Source organism: Hyla sarda, chromosome 3 (genome assembly GCF_029499605.1).
Source record: "Hyla sarda isolate aHylSar1 chromosome 3, aHylSar1.hap1, whole genome shotgun sequence".
In the NCBI taxonomy this organism is placed as follows: domain Eukaryota; kingdom Metazoa; phylum Chordata; class Amphibia; order Anura; family Hylidae; genus Hyla; species Hyla sarda.
In genome coordinates this window covers 241187719-241212492 of record NC_079191.1, presented here as the reverse complement: position 1 = coordinate 241212492, position 24774 = coordinate 241187719, and the positions used below count along the sequence as shown (strand labels likewise).

The following is a 24774-nucleotide window of genomic DNA, read 5'->3' as shown; positions in this document are numbered from 1 at the left end:
GTAAAAACAAAACCTTCCAAAATGTGCTAAATTGCGGTTTTCTTTTCAATTTTCCCACAATTTTCGCCATACATTTTATGGTAAAATAAGTGATGTCATTACAAAGTACAATTGGTGACGCAAAAAACAAGCCCTCATATGGGTCTGTGGAGGGAAATATAAGAGAGTTATGATTTTTAGAAGGCGAGCAGGAAAAAATGAAAATGCAAAAATTAAATTTGTCTGGTCCTTAAAGGGGTATTCCGCCACTAGACATCTTATCCCCTATCCAAAGAATAGGGCATAAGATGTCAGAGTACCGGGGTCCCGCTGCTGGGGACCCCGGGGATCGCTCCTGCAGCATCCCGCTATCATTACTGCGCAGAGCGAGATCGCTCTGCACGTAATGACGGGCAACACAGGGGCCGGAGCATCGTTATGTCACGGCTCCGCCCCTCGTGACGTCACGGCCAGCCCCCGTCAATACAAGTCTATGGGAAGGGGGCGTGGCGGTCATCACGCCCCCTGCCATAGACTTGCATTAAGGAGACGGGCCGTGATGTCATGAGGGGCGGAGCCATGACGTCACGCTGCTCCGGCCCCTGTATCGCCCGTCATTACGCACAGAGCGAACTCGCTCTGTGCAGTAATGATGGCGGGGTGCCGCAGCGGCGATCCCCGGGGTCCCCAGCAGCGGGACCGCGGCGATCTAACATCTTATCCCCTATCCTTTGGATAGGGAATAAGATGCCAGGGGCGGAGTACCCCTTTAAGGCCAAAATGGGCTTGGTCCTTAAGGGGTTAAAGTCCATTTGCAGAAAAAATATTGTATGTACTAACATACCACGTATTGACGTGTTTCCATGCACATATGAAGGAAATCCGTAACATGAAAGTCCCCCTTAATAGTCTGTAGCCTTAGATTTCTGATACAGATTTCCTGATGGATTTAAAATGCAGAATTTTCACCCTCATTGTCTGCTGTGTGCACATGCCATTACTGTGAGATATAAACGTGTACTGGCAATCAAGAGTTAATGCTCAGTTTTAGTTCTGTTTTTAAATTTTATTTATTTATTCATGGCGCTGACCTATTCTACACAGGGATGATCACATCAGTCCCTATTCCTGGTGGGGCTCACAATCCAACTTCAATAGTCTAGATTTTTTTAAATCTGTATGAGAAAAAATATGTCTGAAACAAAAAACAGACACATATTTGTACCAGCAAGATTGATAAATCTAGGCCAATATGTTTGGGATTTGGAAGGAAACGTGTGGCGAGGCAGCAGTAACTAGCTGCCACTTTCCTGCACTAACATTTTTTACATTTATTTGGTTTTTCTCTTTTTCCATTTATCCTTAAGACTTATTGGCCCTCATTTACTTAGAAAATCGGGATGTAAGTCTATGTTGCTTTCTTACCCGACTGCTTTTTTCCCCTGGTATTTATTATTATGTCGCATCCTGTTTGTCGCACTGGGTTTTGTAGGTTTTGGTTTCCAACTCCTCTGAGTTGTCGGGAAAAAATCCACAACAATTCAACAAATTCGGGTTGGAAACCTTTATAAATACGTGGGAAAGCTCAGAAATGTCGGGTTACGCCCCTTTTTCGGGTTTGGGAGAATCCACATCGGGTCCGTCGGGAAAAAATGTTGCATCGTGTCGCAGACTGGCGCACAATGTCTGCGACATGGCGCAGACAAAGATGCGCCAAAAAACCCAGACAAAACAAGTCGGGTTTAGAATAGTAAATGAGGGCCATTATCTTACTTTATTCACTTTGCATAGCCCACTATTCTGGGCACATACAATTGTTTGATCTTTGTTTAAAAGAAAGATTACAATTCGCAATACAGGTGGATAACATGGCCCAGTGTATTGTGCCAAATAACATTCTCCTATTAAGCCCTGCCTACTAATTTCTATATTCAATATCTACAGTTAGGGCAGTTAGAGCCCCATGTTTACCAATCACTGGGACAAAATAGAAGTTATGTTTTATTATAGAAATTGGTAAAATTGGGTCACTATATATATATATATATATATATATATATATATATATATATATATATATATATAATTTAAATAGATAATTCAATTACTTGAGTCTGTATAATGGCAGATCTGTGGGCCTCTGGCTGCCATGAGGGCCCAGTGGTGATGAGAGGGGGCCTCTTTCCCTGTGTCTAACCACTTAGGTGCCACGAATGCTAGTGACTTTGGCATCTGAGTGGTTGAATGGCTGGAATGGTAGCTCTCTACAATCTCTCCCTCTGTCACAGTGTCAGCTGTAGTAAGCAGACTCAGCTTGTGCTGATATTACTTATTGCTAGAATATATTGTTGTTGTGGGATTACGTGTTAAGGACACTCATTAATCTTGCTGTATCAGTATATGAGTACTATATCCTGAATCCAAGGAATCACTTGTTATTGATTTCCTGTGGGCTCCGAGGTTTGCCAGATATGCTGACCACCCTTGTGCTTGAAATATTTGAGCTCATCAAAGCTATATTATATCTAACTCTTTGCAGTAGGAAGGTGGAGTGAACAATTTATTTATGAGCTTTATAGTTTTCTACCTGCTGAGTGCTAAAAAGCCAGAGACTGATAAACTTGTGTAAAAGCCTTAGAAACAGCAGACTCCAGACCATGGAGCAACAATTACATGTTTGATGATCGCTGATTTTACAGCATCCTTTATGTCAGTTTATGAATAATATGAATGCCTTCAGTATGAGCCTTTCTCTTTTTGTCAGATTTTCTTATTTTTCCAAGATATTTTTTTTTTTAGTTATTTAAGATTTTGCTTATATTCTTGTACCAAATATTTTTTTTAAATCAAACTGACACTTTTATTGGATCACAAAAGAAATCATACAATACAGTGTGATATAAAGTTAATCAAACAGCGGCTAAGAAGGCCAAAACATGAATAACAGGCAGGTACATATTACAGACTTATGTGGAACATAAAGCTAGTTCGGTATAATGGTCAAGTTGAGAAAATCGCTACATATAACAGTGAGGCAAATCTAGTCCCATGTACTAAGAATAAAGCATCACAGAAAATGGTCATGATCCCTCCCCCACTTCAATACAATATGAGACAGTGGTGAATCACTGACAATGCGAAGAGGAGATCCACGAATCCCACACTGCCTCAAACAGCTCAACAGTGTCTTCCCTGATAGCAGACAACTTTTCGTTAAGCAAGATTATGGTTAAGTCTATCAATCCATTGCGAAGCTATGTAAATGCACCAGACCTGGGAGACATGGGTTGAGGCGGGTAACCATAATGGATGCCAAAAGTTTGGATCCACATTGAGGAGTGAGATCGGGCTATAATTGGCACTATGTAACAAGTCTTGAGCTTAGGGAGAACTGTCACCAGTGCATCAAGAAACTCTGATGGTAGACTAACATTAGAACGGAGCCTATTAAAAAAGGTTACAAGATGTGGGGCTAGTAGGGGGCCAAATTTCTTATAGTAAGCTGCCGTCAGACCATCCGGCACATGGGACTTGCCCGATTTTAGGCGGGAAATCGCCATCAACACTTCTTCAAGGGTGATTGGGGCATTTAAGGACACCCTGGTGTCAGGAGATGTTGGGAGTAGTAAGAGTGCAAGGCGGAATATATACTATAGAGGTGAGAATAACTGAGACCGGGACGCAACTGCAGGTTATGTACCCTATTAAATTATGTTGTTTTTTTGAGCATGGCCGCTAATAGACGATCAGGCTTATTAGCGTATTTGTAATAGGTTTCTTTCGTCCATCTCACTGCCCTTTCCACTGCAGTGGACAATTGCGTCTGGGTCTCCCTGAGGACTCTCTGAAGATGAAGGGATGGGTCTTGCTGATGGGCGTAGGTAAGCCTCTGCAATTTAGCTTCTAAGGCTGTTTGCATTTGTGCATCGTCGCACTTGATGCCCGTGGCTAAACATATGATTCGTCCACGAATGTATGATTTGTGGGACAACCATACCCACTCAGGAGCAGTAGCAGAGTCAGCATTGAAGGTAAAGTAAGAGGACAAATCGGAATCTAACTGCAGTTTGACCCTGGGCATTGTCAATAGGGACTCATTTAAACGCCACCTAAAAGGGTATGTAAAAGGGGTCATAAAATTGAACACTGCACACACCATATCATGGTCTGACCACGCCGACGGAATATGACGGGCATAGAGGAGAGAAGGTAAAGTCCTGGTGGTAGTCAACACCCAGTCAATCCTGGTGTAATGGCGCGGAGCTGGGGAATAATAAGAAAAACCCCTTGCTCTTCCATTGTGCTCACGCCAAACTTCTGTCAGACCATGATCTACAAACAATTGCTGTAGTAGACATTGTTGAGCCCCTGACTTGTGAAATGGGGCCAAGTTAGAGTGATCTAGTTTGCCATTGTAGATCATATTAAAATCGCCCACCCAAATCAAATTATCGCAAGTCAGGGGCTCAAGCTTAGCACATATCTTCCCAAAAAAATGTCAAGGGGGAGTCAGTAGGAGCATATGTATTGACTAAACATAAAACCTTATCCTATAGGGTACCGAGTAGAATCAAAAAACCCCACTCAGGATCCATATATTGATGTTGTACAGAGAATGGGAACGAGTTATGTAAAAGAGTAATCACACCTCTACATTTAGATGTGAACGAAGAGCAGTAAAACCTATTATACGACCTATGGAAAAAGGAAGGTTTAGACGTCAACGTAAAATGTCTCTCTTGTTGGCACAGCAACTCTGGATGCATTCTAGTGTAATCCTTAAAAGCCTTACTTCGCTTAGTAGTGGGAATTAAATCCCTGAACATTATGAGATAATATTTTAGCCATTGTATGCTAGTCTAAACGTGCAATAGACTACTACAGAAATAATAGTGGTATGCACCCAGAACCTAAAAATGAGACTGACCTTCGGATATTCCGAATCTGCATTTCTGCATTCATGCAATATAGTATTATACCTGCAAAAAAACAAACAAAAACACAAAAGAAAACAAAACACAAACAAGACCATAGCATTAGAAAGGTGGGCAGCCGGGGAGAGCAATCCGACATTCTTCCTTGTCTCCAAGAAGGGATGGTGGAGTGTAGTATTCTGGACCGCTGGCAAGCCTCATGGAGAAGGGGGGCGGATGACCACATCCACCCACCTAGGAAGGGTAGAGGGAAAAAGAGGGGTAGTCTAGCAACATGTCCAGGTAAGAAAGTGCTCCAGGTCACCGGGTAACTGTGGTAATGTTCAACCAATGTTGAAGAAAACAGGGCAGCGTCCCAACAAGATCACGAAAGGGTGACAATGCAGCCAGTGTTCAGCTTTTAAGGAGGGCGAGATGAACGCCGGTCCTTAGTAACAGGTATGCAGGTGTGAATCAAACGGCCAGTACGCTGAGGCAGAGGTGGCTGATCTACCATTTTAATGCGTTCCTGGGAGAGAATATACTTGGCTTCAATCAGAGAGCAGACAGTGTGGGAATGGCCATTCATTGAAAGGAGAGGGAGAAGGGGAAGCCCCATCAATACCGTACACCTTCCCGCAGTAGCGCCAACGTGACTGGGCGAAAGTCCCGACGTCTAGCCAGGGGGGAGGGGCTAGATCAGTGTAGATATGCACTGAGGGGGGACTCAAGGAAACATGGAGGCAGGAGTGAGGTCAGTATGGTCTGGGAGCTCCTCAGAGCGATCAGCAGGAGAGCTTGAGCGAGACGCCGCCATCTAGGAGCGTGACCCAGTCCGAAACAAATCAGGTTTTGACTGGGATAATCGCTGGGATAGCTTCTTCTTTCTCTTTTGTTGTGAGCAGGACATATTCCCCCAGGGATAAGTGAGTTTTCTGCCACTAAGGAGCCAATAATTGGCACTGAGAGTGGCTAAAAGCCCTCGGCCAGCAGAGAGCTCACATCAAAGGCATCCTCCCGCGTGAGCTGCGCGCATGCGCCCCTGTACCAAATATTTTTTAATATCCTGTTCCCCTTTAGCTGATGCTTCTGCTGCTCCTGACTGTTCTCTTGTATCATGCTGTGTAATATTTTCCTGCAGTGCCTAGATATTAGTATGCAGTGTACATGCATCAACATTGTGCCTCTTATATGGCTCTCTGTTCTGAATATTTATTCCATAGAGCCAGATTGGGCCCTGTTGAGAGGGTCTTCACAGGGGGCAGCAGGGGCACTAGCAGGAATGGCCACAGAAATTGAAGCTCAAGATGAGGTTTTTAAAGGTTAATAAAATAAAGTTACCTCTGTATGATTTTAAATTATTGAAACCTGAGGTACAGTTTGAAGGCTTCTAAAAGAACACATACTTCACATGCACCTTACATTTCCTTGTGGGAAAACCCCTTTAAGGGGTACTCCCACTGGAAAACATTATTTTATTTTTGTAAATCAACTGGTGCCAGAAAGTTAAACAGATTTGTAAATTAGACCATAAATGTGAAGAAACAGGAAAGGAGAGAGCACACTAAAGGGTTAACACACTTAGTTCACCTGGAACTGCAACACTGCATAGCATCGGTGGCCTAGAATAGCGTCTCCTGTGGGGTGCACATACGAAACGTGTGAAGTATCAATACATTTTTTTATAGAAGTGATTTACAAATCTGTAATAGGAAAAGCACGTACGTGCACACACCGCTCAGCGGAGACAGCTCGGTGTGGAAGTCCGGTTGACGGGACGCTGGGTCAAAGCATCGGCACAGGTATGTGGGCGCTCGGAGGCTACGCCGGCTGTTTCACACGTGAATGCGTGCTTCTTCTGGCCAGAAGAAGCACGCATTCACATGTGAAACAGCCGGCGTAGCCTCCAAGCGCCCACATGCCTGCGCCGATGCTGTGATCCAGCGTCCCGTCAACCGGACTTCCACACCGAGCTGTCTCCGCTGAGCGGTGAGTGCACGTACGTGCTTTTCCTATTACAGATTTGTAAATTACTTCTATTAAAAAATCGTAATCCTTCCAGTACTTATCAACTGCTATTATGATCCACATAGAAAACAGAAAAAAAAACTAAAAAAGCAGCGCTCTCTCGCATGCTGTCGTCGATTGTGCTGTACGACCTGCTGAGAGGATGCAATAGTGCAAGCCCAACAATGTTGGGAGGTGTGGGTGGAGACCAGTGGATGCAGTGTGCAGCTCTATCTCCCCTATCCGTATCCCTTAGGGGACGGAATAATGAAGGATAGGTAGATAAAAGTGGGGAATTTGTAGAGCGCTCCTGCTATCAAAGGACGGATGATCCACAGGAAGTTCTTTTCTTTTTGAATTTCCATTCTGCCTGACCACGGTGCTCTCTGCTGACACCTCTCCATTGTAGGAACTGTCCAGAGCAGGATAGATTTGCTATGGGAATTGCTCCTACTCTGGACAGTTCCTAAAATGCACAGAAGTGTCAGCAGAGAGCACTGTGGACAGACAAAAAGGAAATTCAAAAAGAAAATAACTTCATTTGTAGTATACAGCAGCTGATAAGTACTTATAAGGATTAAGATTTTTAAATAGAAGGAATTTACAAATCTTTCTGGTACCAGTCGATTTAAAATAAATAAATAAATGTTTTCCAGTGGAGTACCCCTTTAAGGAATTGATTCAGTTTTTTTTAGGAGAAATAAATAAACGTAGTTGCGCAATTTAGTTTTTAAAGCTTCCCAGGTCCTCTTATTTCAATGCAATCCCCTGAAGTCCTGTCACTCTGCTGTTACTACAGAGTACTTTATCTCTGCTCTCTCTGGCTATGTTCATGTGATGTAAATGTGTGGAATGTCTGCCCAGAAAGCACGGGCAAACATTCCGCACACTTGCATCTTTCCTTGGCACTAGAACCACTCGGAAATTCAGAGTAGAAACTGATGAAACATTGAACAGGTTCATTCGTTCTGTGGACAGTAAAATCAGGATTTCCCAGGAAATTCCACTATGCACGTTGCAGGAGAATCCTATTGAAATCAATCGTACTCTGCTGCAGCAGAATTTCCAAGCAGAATATTTCCACTTGAAAATTCTGCCATGTGAACATAGCCTTTATCAGTGATCTACACGAATAGCGCTGACTGTGTGGCTTAGTTCATTAGCAAAGCCAGTCTCCATATCTGTCTCTGAATTAACCCTGACTTAGAAGGGGGCTTGAATTTTCCTATCATTGTTTTAAAATAATCCTAAAATCTTGCACTTTTCAGTCTGGCCACAAAGCACAATAACCAGCTGAAAATTCCTTTTCTGTTGAGAAAGCTTTTCTGCAGTCTCCTGATTATAATCACTGACCGGATTACAGGGAACAGGGACATGTATACATAGATAAGACTGTGTCAGGCTATATATAATAGGTGATAGTTAAAGCTCCCCCTCCGTGTACCTCTGCATGGGTCAAATAGTATGCCTTCAATCCTCTCCCAAAGAAAACAATGGGTCAGCTCCAGTCTGTTTCCTATATACCTTTTATTTTAGTGAACATGCAAATGAGCAGTCTGGGGCATGGGCATAGCTACAATCCCGGCCTCAGGCACAGGGACGTCAGCGCTGTTCAGTGCTCGTCCCAGCTTATTAATATTCACTTCATTCACTGCTCTTTCTTAGTGCCTACTGCATAATTCACAGAAATAGACAATCGCTGCCCTTAAGGAAGATAAAATGCAATACTTTATTAATAACCAATATTAAAAAATATGCAAGGATAACCAAACTACACAAAAATAATAAAGATTTCACACGTGTAGCAGTAGGGTTGGGTCAAGGTATAGGTTCAGGTACTCAGGTAAGCTGATGGATATTAAAGGAGTTTGGTCAAGATATGTTAGGGTTCACAGATGGACTGATGAATTTTAAAGGGAAGTGCCCACTCTAAACACTAAAGGCTTAGTACTGTCCCTGCCTTTTGAGGGACCCATCTCCTTAATAGGGGGACGACGACGTTATTTTAGTCCGTTATTGAGAACAGACGTTATTTTGTGACGGAAGATAGTACGGAAGAAAATAGTTCATGAACTATTTTCTTCCGTACTATCTTCCGTCACAAAATAATATCTGTTATCAATAACTGACTATAATGGGTTAAAACGGATATTCGAAAAATCTAACGGACGCATAGGATTTGGTTACTGCCGGTGATTTTAGGACAGAACTCGTGACGGAACTTGCTAAACTGAGTAATTTGCTAGTGTGAAACAAGCCTTACTTTGATGCTCTCTGCTTGTAAGGAAAATGGATATTCCAAATAAATTATATATTGATTCACATATGCAATATGTCTACTTTATGTTGGCATCATAAAGTTGAGATGTTTTTACTTTTTGAAGACATTAGAGGGCTTCAAAGTTCAGCATCAATTTTCCAATTTTTCACGAAAATTTCAAAATTGGAATTTTCAAAATTGAAGTGGATTTGAGGGGCTTTGATGTTAGAAATACCCAATAAATTACCCCATTATAAAAACTGCACCCCTCAAAGTATTCAAAATGACATTCAGAAAGTTTGTTAACCCTTTAGGTATTTAACAGGAATAGCAGCAAAGTGAAGGAGAAAATTGAAAATCTTCATTTTTTACACTCGCATGTTTTTTTATTTTTTACAAGGGGTAAAAGGAGAGAACTATACTGCCAGCCTAATGTGGGGGGAACTATACTGCCAGCCTAATGTGGGGGGAACTATACTGCCAGCCTAATGTGGGGGAACTACAACCTAATGTGGGGGGGGGGGGGGGAGAGCTATACTGCCAACCTAATGTGGGCCCCCTGTTTAAAAAGTTTGAGGACCCCTGCCCTATGGTGCCAGAACAGCAAAAAAGAAAAAAAAACACATGCCATACAATTTTAGAACCTACACCCCTCAAGGAACTTAACAAGGGGTACAGGTGTTTGCTGACTTTTCGTTAAAGTCGGATGTGTAAATGAAGAAAACATTTTTTTTCACAAAAATGCAGTATTTTCCCCAAATTTTACATTTTTACAAGCGGTAATAGGAGAAAATGCCCCCCAAAATCTGTAACCCCATTTCTTCTGAGTATGGAAATACTCAATATGTGGATGTAAAGTGCTCTGCGGGCGGACTACAATGCTCAGAAGAGAAGGTGCTGTCTGGGCATGCTGGGAGTTGTAGTTTTGCAACATCTGGAGGGCTACCCCTGCCACCTCACTCCTATCCCTCTCGGGTATCGGGGGGGGGGGGGTCTTGGACCGGAGACCTTTATGACCCAGAATCGCCGCAGATTGCTGGTCTGAATTTACCGGTGATTGGCGGCGATTGCTGATAGGGGCGATGTGTCGAGGTGCCTTTCAGCAGGCATCCCGGTCCGGTCCCCGACCGGCTAGTGGCGGGGACCGAAATTCCCAAGGGCGTACCTGTACGCCCTGCATCCCTAAGGACTCAGGATGCAGGGCATATGCATACGCCCTGCGTCCTGAAGAGGTTAAAGGGGTAGTCCAGTGGTGAAAAACTTATCCCCTATCCTAAGGATAGGGGATAAGTTTGAGATCGCGGGGGGTCCGACCGCTGGGGCCCCCTGCGATCTCTCTGTACGGGGCCCCGGCTCTCCGCCGAGATAGCGGGTGTCGACCCCCGCACGAGGCGGCGGCCGACACGCCCCCTCAATACATCTCAATGGCAGAGCCGGAGATTGCCGAAGGCAGCGCTTCGGCTCTGCCATAGAGTTGTATTGAGGGGGCGTGTCGGCCGCCGCCTCGTGCGGAGGTCGACACGCCCCCTTCCAGCGGGCTGTCGGGGCTCCGTACAGGAGATCGCGGGGGGCCCCAGGGGTCGGACCCCCCGCGATCTGCAACTTATCCCCTATCCTTAGGATAGGGGATAAGTTGCTCACCACTGAATCACCACTGGACTACTCCTTTAAGAATGTAGTCCGGATAACCTCTAGATAGATATCTTTTCCTCAAAGATTCAGCTTCCACTTTAAAAGATGTTTCAGAGGAGCAGTTTCTTCTAATCCTGAAGTACTGCCCTTTGGGTATACCGGTCCTTAAAGGTTTAGGATGATCACTATCCCATTTAAGAAGGTTGTTGCCTGCTGTGGGCTTACGATATACCTGCGTGTCAAGGCTGCTCTTGGGGTTGCAAAAACTCCCTTGGGGTTCCAAACACTATAACTTCTTCCCACCAACCTAACACAAGATTGGCATATGTAGGTGCCACAGGACTGCCCATGGCAGTCCTGTTTACTCGATGGTATATTCGTGAGTTGAAAAGAAAGAAGTTGTGTGTTAACACAAACTCAATCAAGTGGAGTACCAGTTCATTGTGAGCTGCATGGTGTATACTGCGGCCTTTGAGGAAATGTTTTATGGCATGAAGGCCTACATGATGAGGTATCGAACTGAATAGGGCCTTCACGTCTATAGCGCAAAGCCAGTGATTGGTCTCAAGGGTGACATCCTGTAGTTTCATTAAGAGGTCCATGGTGTTGCGAAAGCAAATTCTCAAAGCCGCTTTGGAGGCTAGAAAGGACCCCCAGATGACAATATATAATCTATTATCACATTTATGGGCTTGAAGGTACCAATACTAGACATGTAAACTGAGCCAGGACAGAAGTATAACCTTGTTTGAAAGAATCAAATGCTTTTACCTATTGTTCAAAGCCTGCTTTGATTTACTGTTTTACATTTGACAGAATGCAGAAAGTATCTTTGTCAAGATGTGTCTTAAGGTACTAATGGACATAGTCTTGATGGTCTAGTAGGACCAAATTTCCCCCCTTGTCTGAGGGTTTCAGGATTATTAGGTTTGCAAGGACTTCAGGGACTTCAACTCTGCATGAGACAAATTCTTAGTGTTGGGAATAAAATTTTAGATTTTAGTCTCAATCTCTCTAGAGACCACTTCCACGAACAATGAATACAATACCTTTCGTTTGTTGGAGGTGACTTTGTACTTTTAAATGGGTAGTCCAGTGGTGAAAAACTTATCCCCTATCCTAAGGATAGGGGATAAGTTTCAGATCGCGAGGGGTCCGACTGCTGGGGCCCCCTGCGATCTCCTGTATGGGGCCCTGACAGCCCACAGGTAGGGGGCGTGTTGACCACTGCACGAAGCAGCGGCTGACACTCCCCCCTCAATACAACTCTATGGCAGAGCCGGAGCGCTGCCTTCCGCAATCTCAGGCTCTGCCATAGAGTTGTGTTGAGGGGCGTGTCGGCCGCCGCTTCGTGTGGTGGTCAACACACGCTATTAGGCCAGCAAGCTGGGGCCCCGTACAGGAGATTTTCACCATTGGACTAACCCTTTAAGATGACAATCGGTGAAAGGGCCAGATCCTGGTTCACGTTCATTTTCTGTAAGAAGAGAAGTGAGTAAATGTACATAGTCCAATCCCCAGTTCTTGTTCAGTCCTTAGATCGTGGAAGTGGAATTATTTTTTCCATTTCAGATAGCGGGCAAACAGGTGGAGGTCCTTCACCCATTCAAAAATTTGTGGTCTGTTAGTCGGTACAAACGATACCCCTATCGGTAGATGCCGAGTAGGATGCCATAGAAGACTGGGAGGAGTAAGATGAGATAGTGGATTCCTGCATGCCAAATTTTTGTCCCCTGGACCCCCTTCCTTCCTTCCTCTTTGAGAGTTCAATCTCCCTTTTCCACGGTTGTGGGTTCCGTAGGGAGACCGGTTCCTACTGCGCAATGCAGAACCACAACTCCCTGGCATGCTGGGAGTTGTGCTTTTGCATTGTGCAGTAGGCACTAAGACAGAGCAGTGAATGAAGTGAATATTAATAAGCCGGCCGAGCACTGACTTCACTGTGCCCGAGGTCTGGATTGTAGCTCCACCCATGCCCAAGACTGCTAATTTGCATATTCACAAAAATAAAGATATCTCCGTAAGGTAGCGATGGATCCGGACACATAAGGTATTGTTTTAATCTGTGTCACCCGCACTACTGGCCAGTACTGCTGATTAGTGCGGGTGAATGTAGTGACAGATTTCCTTTTAAGGACGCTTTAAATTTTCTACCTTTTCAGACCCATATGAGGGCTTGTTTTTTGCCCCACCAATTGTATTTTGTAATGACATCAATCGTTTCACCACAAAATCTATGGCGAAATCAAACAAAGTGTTTGTGCTGCAAAATTGAGAAAAAAAACTAAAACTTACATTTTTTGTAACTTTTGGGGGCTTCTTTTTCTACCCAGTTCACTTTTCAGTATAAATAACACATTATCTTTATTCTGTAGGTCCATACAATTACAGCAATATCCAAATAATATAGGTATTATTTTTTACTTGCTTTACTTCTTGTAAAAAATAACTTTTTGTACGGAACCTAATCCTTTTTTTGTTCAGTATACGAGGATGTGTAAGGGCTCATTTTTTGCGCCGTGATCTGTAGTTTTTATTGGTATCAATTTTGTTCTGAGGGGACTTTATGATCGCTTTTTGTACATTTCTTTATGGTATATGAAGTGTCCAAAAGTATGTTAGTCTGGACTTTATTATTTTTTTTTTTATATGTCTACGCCATTGACCATACAGTTTAATTAAGGTTTTATTTTTATAGTTTGGACATTTACCCACGCAGGGATACCACATATGTTTTATTTTTGTTAACATGATTTATTTATTTTTTATGGGAAAAGGAGGTGATTCTTTTATTAGGGAAGGGGTTAATTTACATGTATTAACTTTTTTTTTTTTTTTTTTTTTCTTTACAGTTTTTTAGTCCTCAGGGGACTATTATGTGCTATCTTCTGATTGCATATAGTGTTCAATGCTGCTCCATAGAACAGCATTCATCAGTGTTATCGGCGTTCTGTTGCCCCAGCCTGCTATGGCTGACTGGAGCATTGGAGCACTATTTGGATGGTGAGGAGGCAGGTAAGGGCCTTCTCATGGTCCTCTCAGCTGATCGAGATACTGATTTTACCATGGTGGTGCCGATACTGAGCAGCCAGGATTATTATTTTATTATACATTTTAGACACCACAATCAACTTTGATTGCAACTTCTAAAGAGTTAATGCCAGGCATCACCCCGATCGGTGATGTCCAGCATTAGTCACGGGTCCTGGCGGCTGATAGCCACCAGAACCATCTCGCTATGAGGTGCACACGTCATAGAAGGGGAGCGGGCGCAGAGTTTACATTGACAGCCTGCGTCCATAAGGTAGTAATAATGTACAAAAAGATAAAAATACAGTGAGAAAATAGAAACAGATTAAAAATAGAGAATGTTTCACTGTCTGTCTCTAATCAGGAAAACTAGGTGATCTACTACGATCAATTATTTATCATTTTGTGGATGTTGTTTGTCAAATGCTTTTACATGTTTAAGGGCTTATCCAGCTTTAGATAATCAGAATTTTTTTTTTCCAAAAACCACACACAACCTGCAAACAGGTGCGGTGCTGTTTTTGGAAGAAACTAGCCCCGTCTTTCTATTGCCAGATAAGCCCTATAATATAACTCTGTGTATGCAACTTTAAAGAGAAACTATCAGTAAATGTTTGCTTTTCCTTTTTTATTGACTCAGTGGACAACAGTCAAGATCAAGCCATGTTAAAGTTGCTAGCTGGTCTAGAAGATGATGGCTATCAAGTGGATGTGTCAAGGCGGTTATCACAGCACAGTTTGTCTGCAAGGTGCAATGCCGTGCAGAATAGTGATGATGAGGAGAATGAGCCACAGGTGGAGAAGGAGGAGATGGAGCTTAGCGTATTAATGTCCCAGAGATGGGACAGCAACCTGGAAGAACGTGATGGTAAAAGAAAGTATGTATCCATCTAGAATGCATTATTCTTCATTGGCCTCTGCCTGAATGTATCTTTACATGACACTGCAGCCTGTATTTTTCAGTAGTTTATTGTTGGATCAGAAAGCTAACATACGGTAAAAAGTATTAAATTTTTTTCAACAGTTCTCAGTCATTCCAGTTACCCCTTAGAGAAACAGGTTTCTTCAGTGGTCATTTCTTCTGTGGTATTTCCATAGTACCAGCAAGTTTTCTATTTTCCAATTTTGCTTGAAAGACGTAAAGCATAGTGGAGAAAAAAAAAAAAAGTAGAATTTTTTTGTACCGATGACAGAAACTATCTATTACAGCATGTCCAGAGGAGATTAGTATACAGAGCTCTGCTTGAAGTACTGTAAGAAGCACGGAACCACAGAGGTAGGATGGAGAAAGGGCTCCAGGATAGCAGAGAGTACTCTGCTGTGTCAACGTCATTCTTGCTATAGAGCGAAGGAGACAGCGACATGTATCAATAAAGGCACTACGGGCATGCCTGTGATTAGTTAGAGGTAAATACTATCTTAAGAACATTTTTCAGATGCTTTTGGACATCAGCTTTATTAAATGAATAACCCTTTTTCTTTACCTGACTTTTAGGTGGTAAATATACCAACAGCATGCCAGTAATGTAATATAGAAAGCTTCTTGTTAAGCTAACAATTAGATTATTATTATATGATGTTTTTTGTTTTACTTATAGATTTTTATATATTAACTAGGCCATGTGCACTTCAAGTTTAAGCACTACATTCAGAGTTCTAATATAGAGAGTGCGACCATGCAAGTCTATACAGCTGCATACATTTGATACCGTATATCCCGGCGTATAAGACTACTTTTTAACCCTGAATTTTCTTCTGAAAAGTTGGGGGTCGTCTTATACGCCGGGTATTGAGGTCCGAGATAGGAAAACTTCTGATTAACTGCCCAGGCCGGCTCCCGTGTGTGGCTGCAGGCGGGGGCCGGCCAGAGCAAGTAAAAACTAATACTGTATACTAAAAACCAGGGTGCCTCCAGCTGTTGTGAAACTACAACTCCCAGCACGGCAAAGGCTGTCCGGACATGCTGGGAATTGTAGTTTTACAACAGCTGGAGGCCACCTGGTTTTTAGTATACAGTATTAGTTTTTACTTGCTCTGGCCGGCCCCCGCCTGCAGCCACACACGGGAGCCGGCCAGGGCAGATAATCATAGGTATTCCTATGCCGGAAAAATCTTTTCGGGACATAAGGATGTCCGCCGGTCACTTATTATTCCCCGGCATCCTCCTGCGATCCTCCTTCGGTCCTCCTGCGGTCCGGTCCTCTGTCTCTATGGTTGTACGCACGGGACGTCAGTGACGTCCCGTGCCTACAACCATAGAGGCAGAGGAGCGCAGGACCAGGAGGACAGGATGCGCGCCGACCGGGGCCTGGTGAGTGACCGGCCGTGCTATCTTAAGTGATCCGGTCACCGCTCCCCGGTCCCGGCACCTACTGCTATGGTCCATAGGCCATAGCAGTAGATGGTGACCCGGGCCGGAGGAGCGGTGATCGGAACACTGTGGGGGCAGACCAGTACAGACATACAGCCTACAGCCATACACTGTATATGGCTGGAAGCTGTATGTCTGTTGGGGGGAGCTGCCAATCTAATGTGGGGGGAGCTGCCTACTATTGTGGGGGAACTGCTGACTTAATGTGGGGGGAGCTGCCTACAAATGTGGGGGGAGCTGCCTACAAATGTGGGGGGAGCTGCCTACAAATGTGGGGGGAGCTGCCTACAAATGTGGGGGGAGCTGCCTACAAATGTGGGGGGAGCTGCCTACAAATGTGGGGGGAGCTGCCTACAAATGTGGGGGGAGCTGCCTACAAATGTGGGGGGAACTGCCTACAAATGTGGGGGGAACTGCCTACAAATGTGGGGGGAACTGCCTACTATTGTGGGGGAACTGCTGACCTAATGTGGGGGGAGCTGCCTACAAATGTGGGGGGAGCTGCCTACTAATGTGGGGGAACTGCTACTAATGTGGGGGAGCTGCCTACTAATGTGGGGTAACTCCCGACCTATTGTGGGGGAGCTGCCTACTATTGTGGGGGAACATGATGCCTACCTAATGTGGGGGGAACTACAAGGTACCGTACATCGCGGTAGGAGGGGTAGTCTTATATGGCGAGTATATCCCAAACTCTATATTTTAACTGTAAAAGTTGGGGGTCGTCTTATACGCCGGCATATATGGTATTTAATCCTAATTAATAAAAAAAAATTTAAAAGTAACAAACGATAGTCTTTTTCAATAAATTTGTTTTTAAAAAGTTTAGATAACTATGCTTTCAGTACAGTTGAAAATGGGTATACCAATATTTGGCATATACTATAAAAAGTGTTGAACAACTTACCTTTCAATGATTATGAAATACTCACATACAATGGCCATATAGCAGCCTTGACCTGTGCAATCTATTACCGTATATACTCGAGTATAAGCCGAGTTTTTCAGCACGATTTTTCGTGCTGAAAACACCCCCCTCGGCTTATACTCGAGTGAACTCCCCCACCCGCAGTGGTCTTCAACCTGCGGACTTCCAGAGGTTTCAAAACTACAACTCCCAGCAAGCCAGGGCAGCCATCGGCTGTCCGGGCTTGCTGGGAGTTGTAGTTTTGAAACCTCCGGAGGTCCGCAGGTTGAAGACCACTGCGGCCTTCAACATCATCCAGCCCCCTCTCACCCCCTTTAGTTCTGAGTACTCACCTCCGCTCGGCGCTGGTCCGGTCCTGCAGGGCTGTCCGGTAAGGAGGTGGTCCGGTGAGGAGGTGGTCCGGGCTGCTATCTTCACCGGGGAGGCCTCTTCTAAGCGCTTCGGGCCCGGCCTCAGAATAGTCACGTTGCCTTGACAACGACGCAGCGTCGTTGTCAAGGCAACGGCTCTATTCCGGGCCGGAAGCGCGGAGAAGAGGCGCCCCCGGTGAAGATAGCAGCCCGGACCACCTCCTCACCGGACCACCTCCTTACCGGACAGCCCTGCAGGACCGGACCAGCGCCGAGCGGAGGTGAGTACTCAGAACTAAAGGGGGTGAGAGGGGGCTGGATGATGTTGAAGGCCGCAGTGGTCTTCAACCTGCGGACCTCCGGAGGTTTCAAAACTACAACTCCCAGCAAGCCCGGACAGCCGATGGCTGCCCGGGCTTGCTGGGAGTTGTAGTTTTGAAACCTCTGGAGGTCCGCATGTTGAAGGCCGCAGTGGTCTTCAACCTGCGGACCTCCGGAGGTTTCAAAACTACAACTCCCAGCAAGCCCGGACAGCCGATGGCTGCCCGGGCTTGCTGGGAGTTGTAGTTTTGAAACCTCTGGAGGTCCGCAGGTTGAAGACCACTGAGGGCGAATGATGAGAAGAGGATGATGAAGGGGGGGGGGGGGTGTGGGGATGATGAAGGGGGGTGGGGATGATTAAGGGGGGGGGGTGTGGGATGATTACAAGGGGATGATGAAGGGGGGATGTGTGGGATGATAAGGGGATGTGTGGGATGATGACAAGGGGATGATGAAGGGGGGATGTGTGGGATGATAAGGGGATGTGTGGGATGATGACAAGGGGATGATGAAGGGGGGATGTGTGGGATGATGACAAGGGGATGATGAAGGGGGGATGTGTGGGATAAGGGGATGTGTGGGATGATGACAAGGGGATGATGAAGGGGGGATTTGTGGGATAAGGGGATGTGTGGGATGATGACAAGGGGATGATGAAGGGGGGATGTGTGGGATAAGGGGATGTGTGGGATGATGACAAGGGGATGATGAAGGGGGGATGTGTGGGATAAGGGGATGTGTGGGATGATGACAAGGGGATGATGAAGGGGGGATGTGTGGGATGATGACAAGGGGATGATGAAGGGGGGATGTGTGGGATAAGGGGATGTGTGGGATGATGACAAGGGGATGATGAAGGGGGGATGTGTGGGATAAGGGGATGTGTGGGATGATGACAAGGGGATGATGAAGGGGGGATGTGTGGGATGATGACAAGGGGATGATGAAGGGGGGATGTGTGGGATAAGGGGATGTGTGGGATGATGACAAGGGGATGATGAAGGGGGGATGTGTGGGATGATAAGGGGATGTGTGGGATGATGACAAGGGGATGATGAAGGGGGGATGTGTGGGATGATGACAAGGGGATGATGAGGATGTTAATGACGGGTCTGGATGATGACAGGGGGGGATGAGGTATTTCCCACCCTAGGCTTATACTCGAGTCAATAACTTTTCCTGGGATTTTGGGTTGAAATTAGGGGTCTCGGCTTATACTCGGGTCGGCTTATACTCGAGTATATACGGTAATCCTATAACTAAATGTTACAGTGGGTTCACACTGCATTTTTGCTGTATCCATTACAGTATGTTTCATTTTGCTTGATACAAAAATGTAGTCAACAAACGCTATTGTGTAGGGCAAAAAAAAAAGTGTATGCATTGCATCTTAGTTTTTTTTTTATTTTTTATAAATAATGTAAGTCAATGGAAAATGGAATCTGCTCTATGGCATACAGCAGCATCCGTTAAGATAGGTTAAAAAGGAAAAAAAATGCAGTGTGAACTAACCCTTAGGTTAGGTAACATACAATTAAAGGAAATCTGTCATCAGAATAACCTGCACTAAACCTGTTACACAGGCTTGTAGTGTGGGTGATCCTGATTAAAACGCTTCTTACCTGGTTAAAAATGGTTCAGCGGTTCTTCAGATATCTATATTTTTAGTTTTCTGTTATTCCCTGGCTTGGGACTCAGTGGGAGGTGTTATTATCTTGGACTCGGCCATACATCATTCTAGCTGGGCGGAGCTGCCGCCCGGCTCATGAATATTCATGAACTTATCCTCATGCGCGGTCCTCCCCACCAGACCGAGAAAGAAGAATTAGACCAGGAGGATAAGTTCATGAATATTCATGAGCCGGGTGGCAGCTCCGCCCAGCTAGAAAGACGTGTGGCCGAGTCCCAGATGATAAGACCTCCCACTGAGTCCCAAGCCAGGGAATAACAGAAAACTAAAAATATAGATATCTTAAGAACCGCTGAACCATTTTTAACCAGGTAAGAAGCGTTTTAATGAGGATCACCCGCACTACAAGCCTGTAACTGGTTTAGTGCGGGTGATTCTGATGACAGATTTCCTTTAAGGGAGTGGGTATCTTTACCTCATGAAGTAATAACATAACATTAGGATATGCCATCATTTAATGGTCAATAGGGATCCAACCTCTGAAAAAACCCAACAACGCTTGGAATAAAGAGGCTGCAGCGATTTACGCTCTGTGCATGCACGGCGGCACCATGGCCACCCAGCTGTGCAGGGGACTTCATTGCAGCTGCACTGATATGAGACAAGCTGCACTTCCCTTTGTGGGGGAAGACTATAGTGAGCTGCAGAGAGGAATCATATATTTCTGAAATGATTTAAAACTATTGAATATAGCTATGTTTCTGAATCAAACTTTTTTTTTTCTTTTGTTTTAGCCTTGGAAAGAACAGTAATGAAAGCTCATCAGAAGAGGATGACTCCACAGACAATGAAATGGAGTGGAGTAGTAATAAGATGTTTCTAGCAGATCTTTCTATACCTCAGTTAGATGGCACAGCTGATGAAAACAGTGGTAAAATTATGAATATTCTCATTCTTAATACATGAATTTCCTAAACAAAGATTTACTTTATGATAATAATGCTGTTGATACTGGGACTCCTGTAAAACCCATAATAGGGCCTTAATCTGTCAAGCGCTGTGGTCAGAAGTTGCAACATGTCCCTATTTAGTTAGGTTGTATTGTAACTTAATACGTAGAGTATAAAATGCAAAGTTTTACGTATTTGGAAATTCATCTTTTTTTCCTTTTTTATTTCTCTTTTAGATAATGGCATGAATAATGAAAGTACTTTAACCCACTCTTCTGTAATTGCAAAGAGCAAATTGTCAATAAAAACCTCCATCTTTCACAAAGATGCTGCTTCCCTGGAGCCTCAATCTTCTGCCAAAACCGCATTCCAGTGTCAGCAAACAAGTGCCCTTTCATCTCCTCATGTGTTAAAAAAAGAGGGTTTAATTGACGATCTCCCCCAGTCACCTGTGGAAAAGGGAACTGAACTTTCCGTCCACAACTTCACAAATGATAGCACTTACAGTATAAAATATCCAGCACCGTTTAACAATTCTGCACATTCAGAAATCCTACATAAAGAAGCAGCTATGAATGACATTGTCTCTATTCCAGCAAGTGACAAGAATGTCTATGAGGATGGGATTTCCTCAGTGAATAGACATCTGCAGTGCAGGAAATTCGCCAGCATTAGGAAAGAAAAGGATGCTGCTTCCTTTTTGCATTTGAACCGGCATGGTAGTGAAGGTACTTTGGACAGAACTCACAGAAATTTCACAGACCTGAGTAGTAACAAAACTAAAAAAACTGCCGACACAAGTGATAAATGTAATATTCCCCCAAACAGCTTTGCTCATGCAGCCTTAACTGAAAATTGTGATAGGACTGTAATTGCTGATATCAATGAAGGTAGCCTTAATAAAATGAAGGTACGATATGAAGAATTTCATGAACATAAAGCTGAAGTGACCAGTGCTAACCAGCAGGTGACCCACTACAAGTTTTTTCCCAGTGTTGTTCTTTCAAACTGTTTGAACCGGCCACAGAAAGCTACTGCAATGTCTTGCAAAAGTCAGCAGCCTAAGAAACCATCAAGATTAAAGCTCTCGAAGAAGATGAAAGGTGCTGTGAGTAAAGATCAGGCAAATGTTGTAGGGGAAGCGGATCGGCAAGAAGATCAAATACACGATAGAAAAAGTGATCTTGAACAAGACCAGCAGCACTCAATACAAGATATTACGGACCCTTCTGATGCCCATGGCTCTGTCAATTTTAATAACATAGAACTGGTAAAAGACAGTAGTTATGCTCCAGGTAATGCCTGTAGTAAAAGTCCTCCTGATGTTGACAGGGTACCTTCCTGTGACATTGCTGTCATGATGGAAGATGGAGCATTTCAAGGAAACACGTGTGAAGTGAATAGCTTTGAATGTCAATTTGAAGAGGGCAATGCAGATTCTGACCCTTCATCAGCACTTTATGGAAATAAATATACTTTAAGGGCAAAAAGGAAAGTCAATTTTGAAAGCGAAGATGGGGAGGCAAGCCTTGGAGCAAGCAACTTAAAAGTTAATCTACCTCAGTCTGTTGAAGCCAATGAATATGCAAGTAGTCCTCAAAAGTCACGCAAACGTAGAAAGGTATCGAATAAGCTACCACCAGTAATTATAAAATATATAATCATTAACAGATTTAAAGGCAGAAAAAATATGCAGATAAAATTAGAAAAGTTAGATCATAGTGAAGATTGTGTAACGTTAACAGAAGAAAAACTTAAGTTCTATGATAAAATGGCTCCTTTAAAAGATTTCTGGCCCAAAGTGCCAGATTCTCCTGCTACCAAATATCCACTATACCCTGTAGTACCAAAGAAGAATAATAAGAGAAAAGCAAAACCGAAATCTACTAAGAAAAAGCCTAGCAAGGTCTCAAAGATGGAGGGTGAAATCCTTAGTCGACCCCTACCTCCACGTAGAAAAAAACCTTGTACTTTTCTTACACCTCCGATGCCATCGTATAATGTTGAAACAGAGGATTGTGATACAGACTACAAGGATGTTATGTCAAAATTAGGCTTTCTTACTGAAAGAAGTCCAAGCCCAATACACATGTCACCTCCACGTTGCTGGTCACCAACAGACCCCCAAGCGGAAGAGCTGAAGAGAAGTCCTGTTGAACAGACTCCTCTTTTTAAAACATTTTCCTTAATCGCAGGGAAGAAAGAAGTTGTTTGTCCTAAAAAACGGCAGCGAAGAGCTCAAACAAACAAAACAAAGAGAAAGATCCCTTTAAGCCCATCCACAGTGAACAGACCTGGAAACCAAATGAATCAGCTTGAGTCAGTGAAAGACGGTAAAAAAGAAAAGGGGAAACCTAGGCAGAAAAAAAGTGAAAAGGCACCAAGAAAACATACAAAAATTAAAGACAGAGGTAAGAAAGCAGTTATTGAAAAATCTGGATTAGAAACATTGGATCAAAATCAATCTGGTAACCAGGTAAATGAAACCACAAAATCAGCAACTGATACTCAGTTATCAGACTTTACTTTGTTTTCTACTCAACATGTACATTCTACTCAGTTCTCATCTTCATACAAACAGGAAGACTTACAGGGAAGCACACAATCTTTTATTGGTACAACCACTTCTAGCTCCCAGAACAATGCCAGTGTCCAAAAGGAGACTAGTGTTTCATCATCACCGCTGCCATTAAATCAAGGCATAGAGTCATTCAAGATAAATAACACAAAAGTACCAGTCCCAAATGTGTTTCAGTCAAAAAACACAACTCAAAATCTGATCTCGAGTTCTGTTAGTCGTCCCTCTCAGGTAATACAAAATGCACAATTTACCTTAAAGTGTACTCCTTTTACTCAAGAGGAGGATCCCACAGAAGTGCAGAAAAGGCTTTTAGCATCTGTTGTGAAATTACGGGACTCTCAAAGTGTACCTGATGCTATGCTTTTTGAGAAGTTGCAATCTAAACTTTTACCTTGCACGATGAACAGTCAGCAACAGGTAACAAGTAGCCAAGATCAGAGTAAACAAAGTGACTTAAACTCTTCTTCAGAAAGTCACTTACCTCGAAGTTCTTTGGTGACGTCTCTAAGAAGCCCTATCAAAATGGCAACTTGGGAACCAAAAGGGGATTTGTTTGATGGAACCCAGTTTACTCCTCATAAATTTAATCAAAACTGTTTGCCTGACATTTTTTCTTGCACAAAAACACTTCAGAACACTATAAAAACAAGTACATCACCGGGAGTCTTGGATGCACATTGTGGAATCGCCGTCTTGAAGGAATTGCTTCACAAAAAGCAAGAGAAAGAAAAGGCAACTGCATTAGAAGAGTCCAGCCCTAAACTCAAAGGGGGTCAATCTTCTCAGATTGACCCAAAGTGTACTAATAAAAAGTCACAGTGCTCAACAGCCAACAAAAAACCAAGAGCTCCTCGTATCACAAAGCCGAAAGCTCCCAAAAATGTTAAAACTGTATTGGTTAAAAATCAGGCCGATCGCCATATTAAGAGCTTAGCGTCAGATGGAAGTCCTGCAATTTTTGCAGACCCTGATTTTGAAAGCTGCTATTCACTTGAAGATAGTTTATCTCCTGAGCATAACTACAATTTTGATATTAATGCTGTAGGGCAAACAGGCCTTTGCAGTTTATATACAGGGAGCCAGTTCATCCCTGCTGATCAAAATTTGCCTCAGAAGTTTTTGAGTGATCCTTGTCCTACAAGTGCCACAGATAATGAGCGTATAAAACAGGAGATTAAACAGATGGAACCTACAAATGTCCGTAGTGCTTCAGAACAAAAAGTGCTTTTGAGACCTAGCTCCCTTAGCCCTGACATGTTTGAAAAATCTTTCACCAACAATAAACAAAGCCCTCATGGTTACCAACTTAAAAATGGATTACTTGTTCCAAGTTTTCATTATCCACCATCAGTAGATGGAAGATTTACCCAGCATACCGAAGATTTAGAGAATAATAAATGTAAGCTTGGTAGCCAAGAGCTTTTTAGAAATGCCTCCTTTAATACAGCACAATCTGAATGGATTCATACAGATGTAATTAATAAGACTAGGGACAACCAATCTGTTTCCAGTTCATCTTTTACTGGACTTGCTTCCTCCCCTGAAATTGATTTTATGGATGGAGACTTAGAACTATACATTTCAAGACATGGTGGCGGATTGACGCCCACACCGGACAGCTCACCAAGATCAATGAGTTCTCCTTCTCAGTCCAAGAATGGGAGTGCTACACCTCGACCAGTACATATTTTAAAGCCGCTCATGTCTCCACCTAGCCGGGAAGAAATCATGGCAACTCTAATGGATCATGACCTGATGGAAACTGTTTATCAGGAACCATTCTTCAGTAACCCTTCTGATGCTCCAGAAAAACCAAGGTGAG

The 24774-nt window shown here is 43.7% G+C and overlaps 1 protein-coding gene across 2 annotated transcripts in view; it reads left to right on the top strand.

The window, feature by feature from the left end:
- Nucleotides 1–24774, top strand: part of REV3L (REV3 like, DNA directed polymerase zeta catalytic subunit) — a 224886-nt gene that overhangs the window by 131278 nt on the left and 68834 nt on the right. The window contains exons 11-13 of one of the 2 annotated variants that reach the window (XM_056566337.1): nucleotides 14462–14699; nucleotides 20216–20352; nucleotides 20608–24769. In XM_056566337.1, coding sequence (XP_056422312.1) covers nucleotides 14462–14699; nucleotides 20216–20352; nucleotides 20608–24769 — 4537 coding nt within the window. Of the gene's footprint in view, nucleotides 1–14461; nucleotides 14700–15074; nucleotides 15229–20215; nucleotides 20353–20607; nucleotides 24770–24774 lie in introns of those variants that run through there. The other variant, XM_056566338.1, reaches the window with a different exon arrangement.